General features: G+C 34.4%; 3 protein-coding genes across 4 annotated transcripts; all 3 read left to right on the forward strand.

Annotated features, from left to right (window-relative positions):
* The first annotated feature begins 1,164 nt into the window (after window positions 1–1,164).
* Window positions 1,165–3,213, forward strand: LOC145583396 (large ribosomal subunit protein uL23). Its single transcript, XM_081640639.1, has 3 exons — window positions 1,165–1,314; window positions 2,304–2,664; window positions 2,991–3,213. The coding sequence occupies exons 1-3, from the start codon at window positions 1,296–1,298 to the stop codon at window positions 3,073–3,075; spliced, it is 465 nt and encodes a 154-aa protein (XP_081496765.1). The 5' UTR covers window positions 1,165–1,295; the 3' UTR covers window positions 3,076–3,213.
* Window positions 3,214–6,152: 2,939 nt separating this feature from the next.
* On the forward strand, window positions 6,153–8,973 carry LOC145581440 (cation/H(+) antiporter 28-like). Its single transcript, XM_081638444.1, has 4 exons — window positions 6,153–6,299; window positions 6,397–7,434; window positions 7,614–8,201; window positions 8,383–8,973. The coding sequence occupies exons 1-4, from the start codon at window positions 6,153–6,155 to the stop codon at window positions 8,971–8,973; spliced, it is 2,364 nt and encodes a 787-aa protein (XP_081494570.1).
* Window positions 8,974–10,771: 1,798 nt separating this feature from the next.
* On the forward strand, window positions 10,772–22,811 carry LOC145583397 (beta-galactosidase 9-like). Of its 2 annotated transcripts, XM_081640640.1 has the most exons (20): window positions 10,772–10,927; window positions 11,055–11,150; window positions 11,248–11,360; window positions 11,538–11,604; window positions 11,729–11,821; window positions 12,115–12,258; window positions 12,491–12,579; window positions 13,651–13,756; window positions 14,549–14,636; window positions 14,750–14,871; window positions 15,925–16,125; window positions 16,944–17,176; window positions 17,593–17,708; window positions 18,531–18,628; window positions 19,048–19,158; window positions 19,592–19,702; window positions 19,992–20,200; window positions 21,550–21,895; window positions 22,264–22,406; window positions 22,530–22,811. In XM_081640640.1, exons 1-19 carry the CDS (start codon window positions 10,793–10,795, stop codon window positions 22,396–22,398), a joined length of 2,613 nt encoding a protein of 870 aa, XP_081496766.1. In that variant the 5' UTR covers window positions 10,772–10,792; the 3' UTR covers window positions 22,399–22,406; window positions 22,530–22,811. The 2 variants fall into 2 exon arrangements, with proteins under 2 accessions (XP_081496766.1, XP_081496767.1); XM_081640641.1 differs by lacking the exon at window positions 10,772–10,927 and having other exon boundaries at window positions 11,061–11,150; window positions 11,261–11,360; window positions 11,694–11,821.
* Window positions 22,812–23,105: the final 294 nt, after the last annotated feature.

Below are 23,105 nucleotides of genomic sequence, written 5' to 3' on the forward strand. Positions count from 1 at the left end.
TATATATTTAGATAAAATTCCTAATGTTAAAAGATAATACGGAGTATATAATTTAAACTTAAAAATTTCATTCGCCAAATTCTAAAAGAAATTAATAATCTCTTATTTTATTGGCTACAACTAAAATTTATAATCCTACACGGCACGCTAAGAAAATTAAATCCTATGTGGCTCTTCAAAAATTCGGGAAAAAACTCCCCTTTATATACATATATATTAGATTATGACCCGGAACCACCCTAAATACATTCCATTACCTTCAAAATCACCCCAAATTTTATTTTCTTATCCTCAAAATCAATCATACAAATATGGTTATGGAGATTTAGAGTGGTTTCAGGAATTGGAGAAAGGAGTGGAGTGGTTTCAGGAATTGGACAAAGGAAATGAGTGGTTTCAGGGATAGAGGAAGATATCTAAGGTGGTTTTCGATGCATAATTAATCAAATTTCACTCATCTTGTTGTCATTGGGAGCATATAGTGAATTTTTGTAGTAACTCAAGGGTATATGGTGAATTTGAAAAATTTCATGGATATATGGTGAATAAACAAAAAACTAAGTGGTAAATGATGAAAAAACCGTTTTTTTTTTTTTTTTAATAATAGTTTAGAAGCCTTGAAAACTTTGTTATTAATAGTTTAGGGACATCTATTGCTTAGTCATCAATAGTTTATGGATTTTAACATTTAATGTTGATGATTACATGGAAAAAAATGCTGACAAATAAAATGGTATAGGGACTATATTTCTGGAATTAGTTAGTTTAAAAAAGGAAATAGAGCACCTGTGGAATTCTGGTGAGAACACCTCATATTTCAACTGTGAATCTGCTTACTTGGTCAGTAACACTCATACCGATTTCCCTTCTCTCTCCTCTTCTAATCGCCCTATTTGTAATTTGAAATAATATCTCTATCATAATCGTCTCATTATATAATTTATTAATATCATGTTTTTTATAATTTTCACACTTATAAAAATGAAGATACATAGGCATATCAGCATATGTATGACGGTTTTAAAACATGTTTTAAAGACCGTGAAAAAACGTAAAAAAAAAAAAAAAAAAAGGGTTAGGGAGGGAAGGGAGTGTGTTCCTAGACAACAATCGAGTAGCCCAGCCCAATAGAAACAAACAGTCTGCAAACGAGATGAGCCCGTAAGAATTCTAAGACTCAAATAATAAAAAACTGAGCTCACTTGCATAAACCCTACTTGCCTTACAACGCCGGATTCCTTTCTCTATCCTCAGGTTCTCCCTCTCGTAGATTTAGGGCTTCAATTTCAGCAGAGATGGCGCCCCCTGCGAAAGGTATTATTTTTCCTATTCTAATTTTCCATTTTCAATTTTTTGTCTTTAATTGTTAATTATGTAGGAATACATGAATTTTTTTTTTTATTATATTTTGTTAATTGTTGATTCATTGATAATCAAAGTTGAATTTGGTTAATATAATTAAACTTTTAATCTTGTTATTGTTTTTGTTAATTCTGCTTTTATAAGCTTAATTAATGTTCTGTGCTACTGTTAGTGATTATTAAAATGTATGCTGTTTCTTTGATAAACTAAACTCTAGGTTTAACAATTTCTGCCTTATTTGTTATTTTGTTGCTCATATATTTGGTAATGTGATATGGTGAAATGGCGAATTTGTTAAGAAAGATGGTTGACATTGGTGTGTTGGTACCTTGAGTTATATATTGAGAAATTCGTATGGTTCTAAATGTAACTTTTGCCCTGCTACTCTCGGTTTAATTCTTTTTGCTTAATAATGTGCTATGTTTGTCGTCGATGCATTACATTATGTTAGTTTGAGTGAGTTATTTTGGTTCAGAAAACTGAATATTGCTCTGCCACACCAAGTATAAGACTGCCGTGTTAATTGCTATTCTTCGGGTTTAGTCCCTTCTGCTTGATTGAGAGTTGATTAACTATGTCTAGGCGTATCGCTCTTGGTTCTGTAAGAGGATTCAGAGTTGTGCCAATGGCTTTCTCCTGTCATGCAATTGGATCAAATTCTTGATTGTGTTTGTTTAGGCTGACGATAGTTTGATAACTGATTTAATCAGTTAGTAAGTGATGCAGAAAAAAATTCCTTGATTAACCCTGCCATATTTATTAGTTTTTCATGCAATCCCTTTTTCCAGTTTTCAAATTTGTTTAGTTATTTTATTACGGCCAACTGCAGTGCGGCACTTCTGGAGTTCTGGTTGTGTTACAAATTCTTTTTAGCTGTGATAAAATTGTCCAGTATTACATTTTTAAACCTAGAAGGATACCTGACATCTTTTATCTGGCAGATGTAAAGAAGGCTGATCCCAAGGCACAGGCCTTGAAAGCTGCTAAAGCTGTGAAATCTGGCTCAAGCACCTTGAAGAAGAAGGCCAAGAAGATCAGGACCAAGGTTACTTTCCATAGGCCAAAGACATTGAAGAAGGACAGAAACCCTAAGTACCCTCGTATTAGTGCTACACCAAGAAATAAGTTGGATCATTACCAGATACTTAAATATCCCTTGACTACTGAGTCTGCAATGAAGAAGATTGAGGACAACAACACATTGGTTTTTATTGTTGACATCCGTTCTGACAAGAAGAAGATTAAGGCCGCCGTCAAGAAGATGTATGACATTCAGGCCAAGAAAGTGAATACCTTGATAAGGTGAACATTTCTGCCAATCAACTTGCTTCTCTTTGCTTCATATTGTTATCTGTGTTTCCTTAATATTATGTTTTGATTCTCTCTTCACTCGTTAGGTTAAAAGTGTGTAACTGAGAAATTTATTCTACATAAATAACCTATTGTCTTGTTTATACAAGGTTGAAAGACTTGCATACTATTAAATATATTTTCTTGTGGCACTGATTTTTATCAGTGAAAGCCATACTTGTAGTTTTTATAATCCTGCTTGCTGATTTTTAGCTTGTGTCATCATTGACTAGGGTTTCCTGTCAGTCTAATTGTTATGATTAATTTCCTTTTTCCAGGCCTGATGGCACCAAGAAGGCGTATGTTCGTTTGACACCTGACTATGATGCCTTGGATGTTGCAAACAAGATTGGAATCATCTAATTTGTATTTTGCTCCATAGTTGTTCAAGTAGATGATCTCTGACATTTTTGATAGGAACGTACTCAATAGAAAAAACATGGAAGTTTTGTTTGATGTTGCAATGCTAAGCAGTAGCCTATGTTCTTATGGGTGCCTTTATTTGCTTTTTTAGAATGTGCCTGTATTTCAAAACGCCTTTTGGTTCCTAAATATATGGGTTCATCTACCAAATCTTGAAGAGCCTTCTGCCCTTCTCTCCAGCATTGTTCTTGATTATGACTGATAAATGTAAGTTTATGGATTAAACAAAATTAGTGTTTGAATCAATGGTATTTAAAGATGTGAAAATTGAGGAAAATGTAAGGTTATGCATGATAGGAGGCTTGTAGCAGGATTTCAATCAAGTGGAGTTTGAAGCGACTTGATTTATGCATATTAATCCTAACATTACTAACTTTTGATGGCAATATTTTTCGCTTTTTTTTCTTTTCATATTTATCAATTTTTAATTTGTTTGGATATGAATTTATAGTTTCTTTGTTAGTTAATTTGAGCAAATACATTGTCATTTGGATACTGTGTACTTAACAGTGTTCCTTAAAACCATAAAGGTCTTAGTAAATGCAAGCAACATATTTAAAAAAATTGTGTTTAGATAGGAAGAATCATAAGGCATCCAAACGGGTTGAACTAGTCTAAAATATATTTTTTTTTTTTGGTGAAAACCAGTCTAAAATATAGATGTCCGTATCCAATCTTCGTTCCAAGAAGATTTGTAGATTTTGTTCCATGTCTATTACGGTACCAGTTTGATTTTGGACCGGTGCACAGTACCTGTGACATTGTCCTCATTTAATTACCATCAATGACCACATTAATCACTTGAATCTTTGACATTATCAACTTATCAAGTGTGACTAGACCTGGTAATTCTGACCCGACTCGAACGACCTGAGCCGACCCGAATGACCCGAACCCGACTTGGAAATGGAGTTGACCTGAATGTGACCCAATGCCCAAAATGACCCGACCCGAAACCCAAACTTGATCCGACCCGAAGTGACCCGACCCGATTTTAACTCGAATTGATTGACCTGACTCGAAGTGACCCGATCCGAAGTGACCTGACCCGAAGTGACCCGATCCGAAGTGACCCGATTCTTGAAGTGAATAGGGTGAAATGGTTAATTACTTAGTTTAAGGATAGGTACTCACGTTTTTTTTTTTTAATTTTTTGTTAACGATTTTACTTTATTTTTCTAACTATTTTTTGTAAGTAAATTTATTTCGATGACCCGACACAAACTTAGCCTGACCCGAAATGAATTAATCCGACCCGAATTGACTTGACCCGACCCAAAATTAACCTGAAAATTGGTCCTAATAATAATTGATCTGACCCAAACTGACCCGACCCGAACTGACACGACTCGAACTTGACTAGACCCGAACTCGACTAGACCCGAGCTTGACCCGAAACCCAAATTGACCCGACTAGACCCGAATATTTGCTGATCCGAAATTGACCCGACCCGAACGACCCATTTGCCAGGTTTAAGTGCGACCGTATGAAACATTACACATGCGAATTATAAGAACAATTTAGACATTCTTTATTACTTTAAATGCACGAAATTCTCATTTTAGAATTTAGTTCTTACTAGGTAAAAATCCCGTGCAATGCGCGGTTTTTAAATATTTTTTATAACAATATTACAAAGTACTACATAATGTATATAAAGATATTTAGAAATATTTCATTTGGGTATATATGGAATATGATTGTCAAACTGGAAAAAATATCATAAATATAAATAGTTTACTTTTAGATTTTGCAAAATAAAAAAAAAAAAAAAAAAAACGGAAATTTTTTTTACAAAGTAATGACAAGTGTTATGAATGGACTTTTAATATAGGTTAATAGATCGGAAAAAAAACCCTTAGAGCGTTAATACAAATTACTTGCAAGAAAAGCACTTGAAGCAAGGAGATAATGAGTTAGAAGCCCAACTCAACAAAAAGGTTAAAAATAAATTAAATGAACTTTGTGCAATTAACAACATGTTAAAATTTGACATATAAAATCAAGTACTTACAAGTTACACGTGTAAAATTCTCCTATATATTAAACTTAAAACATAATTAACAAAACATTTGATGATCTGGGATGATTAACATCATAACATGCCTAAACAATCTAAGATGATTTACAGCTTGCACATTTAATGTTTCTCTGTCTTCTTCCCATTTATCTCTCATATTCTATTAACCCTTTTGAGCATTCTGCAGCAATTTTTTTTGCTTTCTTCTTGATTCACCTTTTCATATTATCAAAAATCTCGACTTTTTATTATTTGGGTATTTGATTTCCTTGTTTTCGGTGATTAAAATTAAAATTACAATTATTGTTGGCGAAATTACGAAGGAATATCTATCTTCTATGTGCGTTTATGATCCAAAAAAGCCAATCATTTACATTACACATGATTTGGCCATTACACTTCTTTGAAAAGTTTATTGGGTAAGTAATTATTTATTTTTGAATTTATTACCATTTTTTTTTTTTTTTTTGTTGTGAAATTCTATTATAAACATATTATATTCTACTACTCTTTATCTTAATAATTAAATCTATAAAACAAAACATATACTGGTACTTCTTTTATTCTAACAACATTGCAATAATGTGGGTGCTTCTTAATTTTTTATTTTATTTTTCATAGGGTAATATAACAAGTAAGAAAAGTGAGCTAAAGGAGAGAGGCTTGTGCACCATAAATCTATGTGACTTGATCAAAAGTGGATGTACTTTAATTTTAGTTATTATTTTAGATTGTATAAGGATATAAGGTGCATGCATGCAAAATCTAAGGTTTTCATGTTGCAATTACATTGTCTAATCCCAAAGAAATCTTACCTCACATTAGTTTGGAAGTTTTGTGTAGTTAACTTTGTAATGCTTTTAATGATGGACTAATTATTGATGTAGAAATATCAAGGAAGCTAGCTAATTCCAAACTCGAGGTATGTGGAAAATGGAAGCAACTATAAGATAAATGGTATACATTTGAGAGACACAAGGAAAGGCTCGAAAGAAAATGGATGACAATAACACAAATTGTAATGATACAATCTCAAATGTTGCTTCATCCATTACTTGCTTCATCTTTTTGCTAGCACTCTGTCATGGATTACATATCTCTTTGAAGCCTCTTTCTCAACCTAGAATCATCTCAGAAACTATTGTATGTCTTCATCTATTCTTCTTTTTTCTATTTATTTGTCTTATATGCATAAGAATTCTATTACTTATAAAATAATTTTACATGCAAAAAAATGCAGGTGGGTTTAATTTTAGGCAATTTAAATATTGTGAGGACAAAGCTATTGAGTTCAGAAAGTAACGGATTGCAAAACATGAGATTCTTAACAGATTTTGGAATGACGCTTTACATGTTTGCTTTGGGGCTTGAGATGGATCCCTTGGTGCTTTTTCGCATACCCAAAAGAGAGGCTATAGTTGCATATACTGGGATGTTCTTTACATTTATTTTAACGTATAGCTTAACTCCTATCCTAAAATATGCAATAAATTCAAACATTGAATTTAATGTTACTTTCGCAATACTCCTATCAAGTACAGGATCCCCATTATTAACTCGTGTGCTAACAGATCTTAAGATTGGTAAATCCGAAATTGGCAAATTTGCCATTTCTGCAGCCGTTTACTCAGAGTTGATAACAATATTGATCATTTCCGTTGGATATGTCATCTTCCAGCCTGAAAGCGGGTTCCAAATACGCAGAAGAATACTTCAAAGGCCTGATAAACATGATCTTCTACATGGTCCCAGACTCGTCCCTCTTGCTATCTCGTTGTTGCTACAAATCATAATAACCTTAGTGGCAGGACCTCTTATTCTTAGTTGGGTTAATAATGCTAACCCCTATGGAAAGACCCTTAAAGGCTCACATTTAGTGCTCTCTGTTGCATTTGCAGTGTGTGTTGGTTGTATTTCACCACTTACGGGCTTTAGTCCTGTGCTTAGTGCCTTTATTACCGGAGTGTTTTTACCCCGAGAAGGGAGAATTTCACAGTATATTGTTAGTAAAGTCAATCACCTCTTAACTTTTGTGTTTTTCCCATACTTTTTTGTGTGGGTTGGATCGGAAGCACAATTTGACCGATTTGAAATTCGAACATTAAGCTCTTGGGAAAAGTTGTTTGGTTTTTTTGCTGTCGGAACAATTGGGAAAATCATTGGTGCTCTTCTATCAGGGTTTCTTTTTGGAATTCAATGGCGTGATTCTATAATGCTTGCATCACTTTTGAATGTCAAAGGCCATTTACACATGTATCTGACTATTGTTGCTATGAAGGTATGTGTTATGTCAACATTTTTTTATATATATATATATTAACTTTGACCTTATTATATTGAATAGTTCAAAAAGAATTACATTAGCCTTCCAAGCAACCACCACACATAATATCACCATCATCATAGGATGCACAATTCCTTTTAATCTCATGTGTTACTTGTAATGGGTGTTTGCAGAAAGACATTATTACTTATTCTACGTGTATTGGGTTGCTATTAGCAATGCTCCTTAAGATTGTATACATCCCAATGGTGGCACAATACATCATTCAACATGCTAGATTACGCTTGTCAAAGCAACCTTTAGCGCTACAATGGCATAATCCTACTGAAGAGCTTCGAATCCTATTATGCTTCCATGGACCTGAAAATGTTCCTTGTGCCATTAATTTCATGGAGATCTCTAAGGGGACAGGTGACCCAGGCATATTAGTATATGCTACTGACATGGTAGAACTCACAGACGAAATTGCTGACACATTAGTTCCAGGGGAAATAGATGATGTAGAGGTGACAGATTCAAAAGTAATCCAAATCAGAGAGCAAATCACCACTGCACTACAAGAGTATACTGAGAATAACGGAGATGGAATCACCCTTCGGAGAGCCATGGCCTTAGCCACTTACAACACCATGCACCAAGAAATTTGCAACTTAGCAGAGGATTCAATAGTTAGCTTGATAGTACTCCCGTTTCATAATGGTCCTCCAATTGATGAACATACAAATTCCAAACTTGCAGGATTTAGATATGTTAATCGCAAGGTAATGCTTGATTTTTTTGTTAATATATAACATGTTTACAGTGCACTATTTAAATGTATATAAATATCAAGTTTTAGGCTATAAATTAAATGTGAATTTGTTTAGGGGAGACTATTCCAAATATTCACCTAAATTCTTCACGTACTCATCCTATTTCACTTTTTGTTGAGTTATATATTAGATACTTCGCCATGCCCCATGCTCTATAGCAATCATGGTGGATCGAGGTTTTGGTGCAAGCAACCAAATATTGAAGTCATTAAGAAGCGCTTTGAATACTGTTGTTATATTTATTGGAGGCAAAGATGATAGAGAAGCATTAGCCTATGCAGGTCGTATCGCTTACCAGCGTGGAGTGAAGCTCACAGTCATAAGATTTCTAGTAGATACTGATGTAGAGAATAATAATAATAATAATACGAGAAAAACATATCAACAAGAAGAAGAGATGGAGGTCGATGATGAATGCTTTGCAAAATTTTATGAGAAGCATATTGCAGGAGGAAATGTGTCCTACCTAGAAAAACATTTGGTTAATTCAGCACAAGCCTTCACTACATTACAATCAATAGAAGGGGAATATGGACTTTTCATCGTGGGGCGAGGAGGTCGGGTGAATTCAATGTTGACAATGGGGATGAATGATTGGGAGCAATGTCCGGAATTAGGACCTTTAGGGGATATTTTATCCGGACCTAATTTTTCCACTACCGCCTCAGTTTTGATTATTCAACAACACAACCCTAAACTTGAACCTAGGGGAGCTGCATGATAATGAAATTTCCATTATGTAAATGCTCGAGGAATAGTTGGGGAATTCCTTTGATCGACGTAAAACTTTAGAGAAATGTTGGAAATTATTAGAAAATTATGTCCATTTACTTGTTAGTTAGATATTCTACTCCAAAGGTCAACAAAAGTAGGCTATATTCTTTTCCAGAGCAAAGATCCCCCAAATATCAAAACCTTTTTTTTTTTTTATGCTCAATTTACAATAATGTTAGTGTACATCGAGTAATATTAGGGTAACTTTTAGCCAATTTAAGATAATTTTTTACTTTTTTATTTGGGTAATTTTAAATCTGATATAATTTTATTGTAAATAGACAACGGGGTATGTTTTGTAAGAGTAATGGAATTACTTTTAATAATCACTAAGATTTGATTTCCAGTCATTTAAAGTGTCTTACTTATTAAAAAAACATTGATAACTTTTATTTGTATTGAGTAACTTTTACCATTTCAAGGGTAATTTTGATCATTTTAAAAATACTTTATTTACAACAATCATTTCAAGAGTACATGTACAATAATTATTGTACACCCAATATTTTTTTTTAAAATTTTTTGTGCTCAAGTATTTCTAGTCATAAAAAAAAAAAAAAAAAAAAAAAGCATAGCTAATATTTTTCTAGAAAACAATCTATGAAAAGGGAGAATAATTCATATACAATTCCATGATGGAAAACATATGTAAAAAACAAATTGACCATTTAAGAAAATAAATTCTAAAATGAATGTAAGAAAATCCAGCTAATTGACCAGATTGGTAGATAAAAAAGACCCCTTGCGGCATTTTGGTAAAAAAACTTACTCCGACGACAATTTTGTAAAAAAAAAAAACTAACCATGTATGACAATTTGGTAAAAACATTCAACTCAGGTGACATTTAGACCAAAATTTCTATTTTTTTTTTCCGACAAACACTTTTAAAACCCTAATTTATTTCGTTTTTGGACTTTTAAAATTTATTTTTCCCATAAAAATTTGCTAAATTCCAATACCAAATTTATTTCCTACCCCTTATTCACAAAATATATTTTTGGAAAAGGGGTAGGAAAATGAAGTGGAAATTAATACTTATAACATTTTTTTTTTCTTCAAATTGTAATTTCCTTAAAAAAGGTTGTAAAATTAGGTGGGAAATTATTTTGACAATAAAAAACCATTGACAATGAACTAAATTAAGCATTCACGAGTAGGTTGACAGAAATTTATGTGTTTTTTGAGTTAATTGCCGCATGAGATTTTTTTTACCAAATTGTCGTTTGGGGTTAGTTTTTATAATCAAATTGTCACTAGAGTTATTTTATTTTTTTTATCAAATTGTCATTAACGGTCTTTTTTTATTTACTAATTTGGTCAATTGGCCAAGGAAATCCAATCCATTAAAAAAAATGCTATACTTAAAGGGAGAATAATTCACTTAGTTTCTTTATTGTGATGATTCATACAAGATTTATCAATACAATCATGATTAATTCCGACTCAATGAAGCCATCTTCATTAAACATATTGCAGAGTAGATAAGTCTCTTACGAAATGAGCTAAAGACATTAAACGACATTAAGAACATACTCGTTTAAGTCGTTTTAAAAAAAAAAAAAAAAATATGATTAATTTAAATTTTAAAGTCCTCAGATTACGTGCCAAATCACAAGTTAAGTTAAGCCGCCTTTATCCAAATTCATTTGATGCTATTAATACTGAGTACTTAATTTCTATCTCCTATCTTGAGCTGCAAGAAGAGGTTGAAATGAAGAAACCTCTAATTTCACAACAATGGCGTTTGCTCTTCCTGCTTCTATCAATGGCGGAATTCGGCGCCGGAAAGCTCTTCTTCGAGCCATTCAACGTCACTTATGATCACCGATCACTTATCATCGCCGGCCGCCGTCGCATGCTCATCTCCGCCGGCATTCACTACCCTCGCGCCACTCCTCAGGTCCTTCTTCTTCTTCCTCCATTATTCTTCCCTAATTCTGAACTTTGATTATTGTAATCATCCAATTTAATTCAAAATTACTTTCAATTTTTGATTTGGTTTCATAATATTATGTTATGTAATGTAGATGTGGCCTGATTTGATTGCAAAGGCGAAGGAAGGAGGTGCTGAAGTGATAGAAACATACACATTTTGGAATGGACATGAGCCTGTGAGAGGAGAGGTTAGGAGTGCTTCGTTTCATGTTTAAGTTTTTGAAAATTTTAGTATAATTTGGTTATGAGTTCATGTTTAATTTTGTATGTTGATCATAATTGTAGTATAATTTTGAAGGGAGATTTGACCTCGTCAAGTTTGCGAAGCTAGTCGGGTCGAATGGACTCTATTTCTTCCTTAGGATAGGACCTTATGTGTGTGCAGAGTGGAACTTTGGGTACACTCCTTTTCATTCCTTTTGTTATTTGAGGCTTTCATGTAAATGTGTTTGCTGTTTTATGATTTTAGTCTATATGTTATTCTGTGATTCCTAGTGAGTGAAAAATTATTGATGTTATTTGTAACTTCACTACTAATTATTTGCTTTCTGGCTAATTGGTTTGTTGTTTAACAGTGGCTTTCCTGTGTGGCTGCGAGATATTCCTGGTATTGAATTTCGAACAGATAATGCACCTTTTAAGGTAAGCGTTTATGTCTTATCTAGTCTCTCTCACCTCTCAAAGAAAAATGGGGTAAATATGCTCATTGAAAGTCATCTGCTGCATTTCAGATTTCCTGAATAATTTTGATAGCATGTTTCTTCAGGAGGAGATGCAACGATTTGTTACAAAGATTGTAAACTTAATGCGGGAGGAGAGTCTGTTCTCTTGGCAAGGAGGGCCACTAATACTATTGCAGGTTGAGTGATTTTTCAGTTTCATGTTGAAGTAGGATACCAGTTTCCTAATCTATGTTTACATATTTCTGCACAAAGACCTACCCCTCCCCAACAACAACAACAAAGCCTTAGTCCCAAAATGATTTGGTGTCGGCTAACATGAGTAAATAGACCTGGCTCCTGCTATATATGGTTGGGTGATAAAAATTATGCATTTTATGTTGGAGTTAATTTTTTAATTGATTGATCTCTCTCTCAACCCTTTTATTGCAGTGTCTTTTAAAAGCTTATTTCTTGATTGTCGTTCTGTCAGATTGAGAATGAATATGGAGATGTTGAAAGCTCATATGGTAAAAAAGGACGAGACTATATTAACTGGGCTGCTAACATGGCTGTTGGTCTTGGTGCTGGTGTCCCATGGGTAATGTGCAAACAAACTGATGCACCTGAATTCATTGTAAGTTCATTATCACCATATAGTGCATGCATCCCCCCTTTTTATTTTAATTTTTTTGAGATTTGTGTGTGTACATTACTGCTATTGTTTGTCTGAACTTTTAAGTTTAATCAAAGTTTTGCAAGCACTAAGTGAATTTATGATTCTGTTTGGTTATTTTGCCTGTGAAATATGTGCTGCGCAATCCTGGTTCAACACTAATCATGGGATATTATGTTCAACCAAAACCCAGATTGATACTTGCAATGGCTACTATTGTGATGGCTTTAAGCCAAATTCCAACAAGAAGCCTGTTTTTTGGACTGAGGACTGGGATGGATGGTATGTCTCTGGCTGTATGACTTTTAGTTCATTCTTCAATAGCAAGTTTAGCAACTGTGTGAATTTAGTATATTATTTACAAGTGACTGAATATTGACTGATGGGAAAGATTTTATGCGCTGACATCATGAGTTATGATTTACAAGGAAGCTAAGTAAGTTAAACAAGCTGAGCTTGTTTTAGATAAAAGTTGGCGTATGTAATATTGAGTTTTGTTGATAAGTGGAATATTAAACCAAGTCAGAGATTTGTTCACAATGATTGCCTCTTTGTTCCTATTTGTTTTTCCTCCTTTCCAATTTTCTGACCATAAGCACTAGTTTTGAGACATACCGGGTAAGAATCCCGAGCAAAACCATCTTGTCCCAACCCCCGTTATGAAAATGGGCCAAAACTAGAGGTATCCATCCTTCACGCCCCCCTTCCCACAATCTCTTTCCTCTTACTGTGGCCCACTGCCATTGACCCCTTCCCTCCCTATCTCTCCCTTTCACCTTGCATTATTTATGGGGGTGATGACCAATGATAACCAACCAAACTTTCACCGGATAATTAATAGTTATAGGGGAGATAAGTTATGTGAGAAATAGCCTTATTTTTAAAGGCGCTGCTGTTTCCTGCGATTTACCATCGGATAAAGTCACTTTCCTGGTGTCTTTATTAGCTGAAGCGCCTAGGGCTTTCAAAATTGTTCAATAGAGACGGGATACAATCATAGGAACTGGGCAAACATGTGTTTTTTTTTTTTTTTTTTTTTTTTTTTTTTTTTTTTTTTGGGAGAATCCTTGTGAGGACAACTTGTCCTCCAGCTGTATTGATGTATTTTCTATACTTCTATTTTGATAAAATATTTTGTTGCTAAATAAAGAAAGTAAAGAAAATAGGTTCCGTGCCTTCAACTTGCCATCTGGTCAGCTAATGATCCTTATTCCTCCTGGTTTGTCAGTATGTTGCTATATAAAATTTGTTGAAACCTTGAAGGGAAAAAGAAGTGGGATTAAGTTTTTTACTGCTATATCTAATGATTTCCTGTGTGCTTGTATTATATATCCTCATTTAAATTGTTTGTAGGTACACTAAGTGGGGTGGAAGTGTACCTCATAGGCCTGTTCAAGACCTGGCATTTGCAGTTGCTCGCTTTTTTCAACGAGGTGGTAGCTTACAAAATTATTACATGGTAATATAACTAAGTTGGGTTGCTTATGCAATAGTGTAATTGTGGGTAGACTTCTAAGCTCAGCTTTCCACCAATTTTAAATGAGTACACTTTACACAAGAATGACATTGTCAATTAAATTTCTGGTTTTGTATTGTGAGAAATCAATTTTTGAGGACAGGCTTTCAAAATGATGTTGGCAAATTCTCATTTTTTGGTCCAAACTCTCTGAAACTGACAGAGGTCATGCCATGCAAGCTGTAATTCTGTATATAGTTCTGGGATATATTTTAGTTTTTGAAAAGGATTTTTTCCAACTAATAGATTTTCTTAAAAGTCCCTTGTTGTAGTAGACATCCGGGTCTGTGAAATGTTCTATTCTTGACCATAACGACACCTTAAGTCAACTGTTTATTTTTATTTTTTAATGCTGTGCTACAGTGGAGGTCGGTGACCGCCAATGAATAATTACTAGGTCTTGTTCTTTTCACCTTTGATTTAAAAAGAGTTTCTGGAAGAATAAAGGTCTATGAAGTTGTGATAAGAAAAATTCAGTTAAAATTAGTTGACATAAGGGCTAATAACTTCAAATAAAAGCTATTCAAGTGAAAAGAATGAAGCCTTATATTCTTATTATAAAATGGAAGTCTATAGATAACTTAGAACCCTTGGGTAATGTTTACTCCTTATCGTATGAGCTTATCAATATCAGGGTGATGTTTCACCAAATTTTTTCTTGAAAATAACCATATTCTGCAGAATGAGCTTGAAATCAGGCACTTAAGTCCTGTATATTATGCTTTCTGTTTTCAGTATTTTGGCGGAACAAATTTTGGGAGGTCAGCTGGAGGTCCATTTTATATCACAAGTTATGATTACGATGCTCCCATAGATGAATATGGCAAGTATAAACTGTGTCTTTTGTCTTGGATGTGTTTTATATGGATATGCATATCAGATTATCTTCACAGGTCTATTTCAGGCCATTTGAAAATGTCAAGCTTGTGCGTATAGGTCTTTTAAGCCAGCCAAAGTGGGGTCATTTGAAGGATTTGCATGCTGCAATCAAGCTTTGCGAACCTGCTCTAGTTGCAGTTGATTCTCCTCACTATGTCAAGCTGGGGCATATGCAGGAGGTACATTCTGGAGTTTGTCTATTTCATTTTTTCTGAATTATTGTAATTCTGCAATTTGTGCATGATGGAGATTTGTGCATCAAGGGTCAATTTCTAACAGTTTCTCCTTATTTCTGGGGTAAAGTCAAGGCTACATATTTACCATTCTCATTACCCAGCCATGGGAAAGAGACTCTTTAAAAGCATTTTGATGAAGAGAATTTATACTGCCTCTGTTTCATATTATTTGGAACAAATGAGTTTGCACGGACTCTGAGGTAAAATTTGTTTGTGAGTGTTATATGGAGGGAGAAAGATAGAGATGCATGGGATAGGGAGAGAGATAAAAGAAAAATGATTACTTAAAAAGAAAGAAAACATTTGTTGCAAATAACATGGAACATCCATTTTTGGTAAATGTTGCAAATAATATGGAATGGAGGTAGTCTAAGAAAATTGGCAACAATTACAATATAATAGTGGACAAGTTGTCCTCGGAGCAACAGGACAACACTTTGATGTTGTATGCATCAAAGATATGTGGCAAACTATACAAACCATTCTGTGTACTATAAGCCCTGTTCTGCATATATCTCAATCAAACCTCAAAATTTATGTTCTGTCCTGGAATCTAGTAGGTTTTAAGTTCACATTTTCTGGCATTGGGTATGGGTTAAAAGATTCCTAAAATCCACATAAACGGAATTTGGATTTTGGAGGGCCAACTTCCAAACTTTTGAGGTAGGGGGTTTCCATATCCAAGGGTGGGCCTGGGGGCTTGGTAGCTGGGTTGCTAAATTTACTTTCCATCTATTCGATTTGAAAGTTTGGAGAAGCTGCAAGAATGAACCTGTTAATTGCATGTGCGAGGCTTTTAAAAGGTTCCTCCTTTCAAGAGAATCCTCATTGAGGCACTCTGTTTATATTCTTATTAATAAATGGAAGGATTGAACAACTGTTGTTATTGCCTCGGTCTAACAAATAGAAACAATGTGGATCTTATATTTGAGACATTTACAATGCTTACAACTTATTATTTAACTTAAAGTGCATTTCTAAATTTTCACTGGCCAGGCTCATGTTTATCACAAAAGAGGTAATAGAAGAAGGGCAGTAAGTGAGTCTGGAGATGAAGATAGGTGCTCAGCATTTTTGGCTAATATTGATCAACATAATGTGGCTTTGGTGCATTTCCAGGGTCACGTGTACACTCTACCTCCTTGGTCTGTCAGTATATTACCAGACTGTCGTAATGTGGCTTACAACACTGCCAAGGTTATGGCTCTCTATCTTTTCTTAGGCAATTATCTTATCTTGTAACTGATCTGGCTGGCTGCATTTATCAATTCTATTGCCTTCACAGTTGTTACATATGTTACCATTTGCCGATTAGTGCTATGTAGGCTTTTCGACTGCCACTTTTTTTTTTTTTATTTAAATTTTTTTCATTTATTTTATATATATATATATATTTATTTATTTTGTTTTTGGAGGGCATTCGACTTCCCCTTAATATTTGATCGTTATTTTACATCGCGTTCATAATTCTCTTTTTTCCTGTTTGTTACAAGGTTTTAGGTGCTCCTTTCCATTGCAACTTGGACTCTTTCTGTATGGACCTGCCAAGGCCTCCATTTTTCAGTTAGGTCCAAGTCATGTAAATTGGAAAAAAGGGTCTAAAAGAAGGGAGGATAATGCATAGACAAGAGTTAAGACAATTGAACCTGTAGAACCCCAGCATATGATGTTTGTTGCAATAATCAATTTGTCAATCATTATTCACAAACCAGAGGTCATCAACTGTCGCTGATGCTGATAATCATTGATCTATGAGCATGAGCTTCTATTTTCCTTCCAAAGCTACCCAATTTTGGAATGATTTGGCTCATTCAAGAGAGAAGGAACATAGATACCCTTCTATTACCTTTTCTCCTTTTCACCAGTCCAACCTAATTATTATCCAAATAACGGAAAAATGATTTTTTTTCACTCTCCTGAACTTATCCTTCACTCCAAATACCCTTAGCAAACAAACTGTGATGTGGCAATATAGGGCATTCCTAGAATATTTAATTAGTTTTCTTCTTTTTCAGATTGGGGCTCAGACATCAGTAAAAGAGCTAGAGCCTAATGCACTTCCATTTTCAAATACACAAGTTGTACAAAATTTACTGCATCAGGATGGGGCATCCTATATTTCAGAGAACTGGGTGACAGTAAACGAGCCTGTTGGAGTATGGAGTGACAACAATTTCACTGTAAAAGGCATCTTGGATCACTTAAATGTTACCAAGGACTCCTCTGATTATCTTTGGTACTTTACCAGGTGCAGCTTCATGTTCTCTCTGCTGGCTTGAGTATTGTAGTATCTAAGCAATTGAAGTGAACTTCTAGAAACCACAACAAGTATCCTTGATTGCTAGTTCGCAAACTTCATGCGCTAGCAATGTTTACGCATTGCTTCATTTAAACGTTTCATCATATTGGTTTTTACTTTCTTCAAATTTTAGACTTCATTTTCATATTCAAGCTGACATCTCTATTAGGACTAGTTTATTTTAGTTTGCTGTTCTGCTGTGCTGCCTTACCATATCTGTTGTTTTTAACGTGTAATTTAATTTTACACAAGCATAAACATTGCTTTAGAATACGTTTCATTATAAGATTGTATGTTTCTTATTTTGGTGAAAGTGGTTATTTGAACACTCTTCTGATACCTATCTCCGTGTAACTGCATTACAGAATATATTTTTCGGGAGAAGATGTATTATTTTGGAAGAAAAATGGAGTCCATCCAGCTCTTACAATTGATAGCATGCGTGATGTAGTGCACATATATATAAATGGCCGACTAGCTGGTATTCTCTCTTTATCCTTATCTTTAACCTTATCGTATTTCTGCATGAGCATCATTTTCAGACAAAAAGAAAATGTACATTATTGAAGCAAGAGTTGCTTAAGATAGGCCTCCCAAAAATCTTTGCTTGATGCGAACAAAGTGAGGCCTGGAAAACAACTCAATTTCTCGTAGCCAACATGTATAAACATTAATATGATATTCAAAGTAACAATCGATGGGTCCATGTGTCCTTGGTTCTACAAGGTTAGACCATTAGAATCTTGTAGAAATTCGTCGCTTTTCTTTGAAAACTAATCTTACTCTCCGATTTCATTTCTTACTAAATTTATGAATGGTTTGCCTCTTCTCGACTGAGATAGCCCCAAGTTTCTTTCGCATTCTTGACATTCTATTGCAGCATAAGAAACATGGAAGTGATGGAACTGTTTGCTTTGCTGCTATTCCAAGAGTATCCAAAATCTTTCAAATATAAAACAGTTTGAAAATCAATTAATATGTGTGTAATGATGTGACCCCAAGTCATTTCCCATGTGAAGGGTGATGTTTGGCAAAGTCTGTTATGGACACTGCCTTTTAATATAATAGAGTGATAGTATAGATATAGATATCAAGTTAATTGGGATGAGATTTACTGCAAGCTTCCTGCTTGTACATCACTTTTATTTGTTGAATCTTAACTTGAATTTCTCTAGTCCACGAAATTGTGAAGGCTCTACTGTAATATAATAGGACATGTTTAATTTTCTTCTGAGAGCTCCTTTCTTGATAGTCCGTGTATATTACATTACCTTGGCACATTCTTAAATATCTGGAATTGTAGGTAGTGGAGTTGGACATTGGGTACAAGTTGTACAGCCTGTCGAATTACTGGAAGGATATAATGATGTGGCACTGTTGTCTCTGACAGTGGGGATGCAGGTATGCTCTGTGTGTGCATGCGTTTGCTTTAATTTATTTTTCCTCTTGAATTATATTATATGGATGCATTTTCGTCTTAAATTAAAAGGCGTGTGCTCTATTAAATAAAATTTCCCCCTTGAGTTATATGGATTTACTGTTGTCTTCAAAATGAAGGGTATTACATCATCAATCAGAGAGAATGTTTCTAATCTTTCTATTCTGTTTGTCGTCAAATTGCCATTATTGGTCAATGGTCATAGAGCTTCACACTCACCCAAACAATTTCTTATTAATTTTTCAATTATCTTAGGCAGCTTCTTATTATAGCTTTTAGTTCTTTTCTTTCCACATTATATATGTTCTTTAAATTTTCACCTAATGTAGTAAATTGTCAGATTCCAGTTGCTAACCTGTTTCATGTTGCTTTCTTGTTGCAGAATTATGGTGCTTTCTTGGAGAAAGATGGAGGTGGTTTCAGAGGTCAGATCAAGCTTACAGGACTGAAAGAGGGGGACATAGATCTATCAAACTTATCCTGGACCTACCAGGCACATTCTCCATCTTTCTATTTGATATATATTTTGGTTGTCTGTGTTTATTGGCTTTTCTCTATGTGGTGAGATCCAGTTATAACTGCACGATGCAGTTGACATGGCTAAATGCATGCCAAATTTGATCTCCTGCTATGTTTATGGTCAACAAACTAGAATAATTTCTTGGTGAAATCTGTCTGGAAGTTTAGCTGTTCCCGAAACACGGTCATGATATAATGTCTCTTGTTTACTTGTTATGATTTTTCAGCAATTAGCATGAGATCAAAAGCAGGAGAGTTAGGAAAAAAAAAGAAGAAAACTTTTCTTAGTTGTACCATCAATTATTATCTTCTGGATTTCATTATACTGGCATTGCAGGACAATCTCTTTTTTGTAATGCTTTCTTGTCACTACAATAATTTTAAAATCTCATCTTCTCTCTTTCCAGGTTGGTCTAAAAGGTGAAATGCAGAAAATATACACATTAGATGGACATGAGAAGGCAGCTTGGGCTGATTTGACAACTGATGAAATCAAAGACCCCTTAAGATGGTACAAGGTACTCACATGTAATTACATAAAAAACCTTAGAGAGTTATATATGAATTTTTTATTATCAAATTGAATTGGAACTCTAGTGGATCTTAGATATTTTATCATGCACAACAGCGCAATGCAATAAATTTTTTAATGTTTTATATAGAATTTTGGGCCAAGTGTCAACTCTGTCAAGGCTCGATTTGGATTCATGTGGATCCTAATTTCATTTATGTTAGAATATAATTTCTGTCAATGCTTTATACAGTATATATTATTAATGCTAAATCATTATATTTAATCTGTGGCAGACTTATTTTGACGCATCATATGGGCTGGATCCAGTTGCACTTGATTTCAGAAGTATGGGAAAAGGCCAGGCTTGGGTTAATGGACATCATATAGGAAGATTTTGGACTTTGCCTTCTTCACAAGATGGATGTCAAAGTTATTGTGATTATCGTGGAAATTATGATTCAAGCAAGTGTGTGACAAACTGTGGGAATCCTACTCAAATGAGGTATGCATCATGTACTTTGATACGTGGAACTCAATGAGGAGATTCCTATATAATTCTTACAGATTCCACGGTTGGTGCTAATGCATTTCCTGTTGAGGTGCAAATTTATTTTGGGGCAGGCATACTTACTTTCACATTAATGTACTCTGGCATTTGGCTCTTATTGCAATATACATTATATACTTGCTCATTTATGCTCCTGAAAATTTTATTCTTCTAGGTTGGGAACTTTATTCTAATTTTTTTTCAAGATTTTAGGTTTGGAGGGAAAAGGTTCTGACCTACTGTAATTGATATTGCAAAAGGAGCTCAAGAAAGATTGGCTGACTTAGTTGAAGCTCTAGGCAAAAAAGAAAAAAATAAATAAAAAGGGTGCTTTTATTAAGCTAGGCATTTTACCTTGCTTCCTCATTGACACCCTAATATCATCACTACTTGCAATGCCATTTGCCATCTTGTTTAGTAGTTTGCACATAGTATCTAAGAATAAGTAATCAATGACATTGTTTGGGATGCTCACTAGGTTTATCTAGCTTATTAATCAAGTAGCCTCAATGTCTTAAGTTGAATATGGGCTCACTGATCCTCGACTTTTCAAGGCAAAGTTTGAGCCTCGTGGAAAAAAAAAAAAAAAAACCCTACTTTGGTTTACAAGTTTATTCATCAGGTTAAGATCTCTATAAAGAAAACCACATTTCATTTCAATGTCTTTCCATTGTTTCCACTTTTGACTAGCAGATTCTCCACCCCCACCCTTCTGGGAGAAGTTACATCTTTACCTGTGTAAGGAGATTGAATCAATATGTTTGATTGAATTTTCTGTGAAGGCTCAACGGCACTAACAATCATGTAAAATAACTCTTGAGTTATTTTGCCAACTTTAGTGGACAGAAGGTGTGGCTTTTTAAACTTTTCGCAAATTATATGGGCTGAAGTGGAAACTATATATAAATATGTGGTAGGATACTTCTCAATACTAGAGGTTACAGCTTTCCCTTCCTATTGTCCCCCTGGTAAGAATGACCAATCCCTCTTATGTGGTTTATCTTCCAAAGGACCAATGAAATTAGTCACCTTCTGTTCTAAAGTCTAATTTAAGGGCGTAAATTGGAGAGCTTGAAGCTTAAATGGATTTAGTATGCTCATCTGAAATAGTCTATCCCCATATATGGGATTAAGGCTGTGATTGTTGTTGCTGTTGTATCTAAAATTGCCTATGCAAAGTTTGTGTTAATGCTTGCATACCAAGTTATACGAATTCTTCACTTGAATGACTGTTTACATATCTATATTCTTTTTTAAAGTGCTGAAGAATTTGAAGGACCTAATCTTGTGTGTAATCATTTCAGATACCATGTACCGCGTTCATGGCTGCAGGAATCTAATAACTTACTAGTTGTGTTTGAAGAGACTGGAGGAATCCCATTCGAGATCTCATTAACTTCACATTTTACACAAATCATTTGTGCTAGTATATCAGAATCCCACTATCCGCCACTTTCGAGATGGTTGACTCATGGTTCTGTAGGCGGACAGATCTTGATCAATGACACAACACCTGAAATGCATCTACATTGTGAAGGAGAACATGTAATCTCTATAGTGTTTGCCAGCTATGGGACTCCAAAAGGTAGCTGTCAAAAATTTTCAAGAGGTAGTTGCCATGCACCAAGGTCTTCCGATGTGGTTTCTGGGGTAAGTGGACAAAACCATACACATAGCTCTGTAAATTTGAACTTAAAAATATCTTTTAACTGGATCCATTATTTTTGTATCGTGTCTAAAGTTTCAGGAACTAGCATGAGTAGCATTCAGCCAATTAATTGATATAATCTAGAGCTCTAGACCAAATTAAGCTTGATATACACCCAAAGTGCCCCTCCCACCTGATTGTCACTTATTTCCAATGCAGATTATATAATAGTCTGCCTTAGTGTTGTGATTACATCTTAGAAATTAAACCCTGCAAAGTTTCAAAATTTTAGATTCATCTTGGTTTTGCAGACTAATTCATACTAAGACTAGTGCTAATGGTTTTATTGCCCATATCATTTTGTCAACAGCTTTGCCAAGGAAGACAGAGTTGCTCCATAAGAGTTTCAAATTCTGAATTTGGTGATCCATGCAGAGGGGTTGCTAAAACCCTTGCCGTTGAGGCGAAATGCATACCACAGGATACAGGGTCGTCATCCATCTAGCCATCTAGGTATTGTACTGTTTTTTTTTTTTTTTTTTTTTTTTTTTTTTTTTCTTTTTTTAATTATTTTGCCAAACGAACGAGCTACTGGTAAATTTATGACGAGAATGCTCTATTTAAATGTCTTTTCAGGTGCGATTCAATTCTATGGTGTAGATTTTGCTCCATATGTGCTCACTCAGCTCCAGTTGGTTTTCGTAAATTAGTTGTTTTATCTCGAGAATAATTGTTATTGCATATGGGTCCTGTAAATGAAAAGGTTATAAATCTGCAATTGCGTGGGACTTCGTGCACATTTTTTACATCATCATGTACATAGTGTACAAGTATATGTATATTTCATATAAAGTAATACTTCTATTATCAAATTGTCATTGCTATTTTTTTTACCTGGTCAATTGGCCCTTCTTTTCATTACAAACCCTAATTTGAACATAAGAAAATTACTCCGTATGTCTTATTCATTAATTATTACTCCGTATTATATATTTTTTTTAAGGTGTTCATGGATCTTAACAAAAATAATTGCTAATTATTATGAATATTCGATATGATGAGTGATACCTCCATACATTTTTCAGACTAGGCATGCTGGCATGGCAAAACTTATACTCCGTAATCGGCTGAATTTAACAGTATCATTTACATCAGTATATGGTGGCCAAGGTTTTATAAGAACATAGCACCATTAGTAATGGGAACATTCGG

Source organism: Chenopodium album, chromosome 15 (genome assembly GCF_948465745.1).
Source record: "Chenopodium album chromosome 15, dcCheAlbu1.1, whole genome shotgun sequence".
Lineage (NCBI taxonomy): Eukaryota > Viridiplantae > Streptophyta > Magnoliopsida > Caryophyllales > Amaranthaceae > Chenopodium > Chenopodium album.

What these genes read in the sequence shown, in the direction of transcription:
- LOC145583396 (XM_081640639.1), top strand. An exon ending in AAAGTGAATACCTTGATAAG is followed by an intron (nt 2,665 to 2,990) that starts GTGAACATTTCT and finishes TCCTTTTTCCAG; the next exon opens with GCCTGATGGCACCAAGAAGG.
- LOC145581440 (XM_081638444.1), top strand. Translation starts at nt 6,153, where the DNA reads ATGGATGACAATAACACAAATTGTAATGATACAATCTCAAATGTTGCT. An exon ending in GAATCATCTCAGAAACTATT is followed by an intron (nt 6,300 to 6,396) that starts GTATGTCTTCAT and finishes AAAAAAATGCAG; the next exon opens with GTGGGTTTAATTTTAGGCAA. An exon ending in TTAGATATGTTAATCGCAAG is followed by an intron (nt 8,202 to 8,382) that starts GTAATGCTTGAT and finishes GTTATATATTAG; the next exon opens with ATACTTCGCCATGCCCCATG.
- LOC145583397 (XM_081640640.1), top strand. Translation starts at nt 10,793, where the DNA reads ATGGCGGAATTCGGCGCCGGAAAGCTCTTCTTCGAGCCATTCAACGTC. An exon ending in TGTGCAGAGTGGAACTTTGG is followed by an intron (nt 11,361 to 11,537) that starts GTACACTCCTTT and finishes GTTGTTTAACAG; the next exon opens with TGGCTTTCCTGTGTGGCTGC. An exon ending in ACTTATCCTGGACCTACCAG is followed by an intron (nt 19,159 to 19,591) that starts GCACATTCTCCA and finishes CTCTCTTTCCAG; the next exon opens with GTTGGTCTAAAAGGTGAAAT.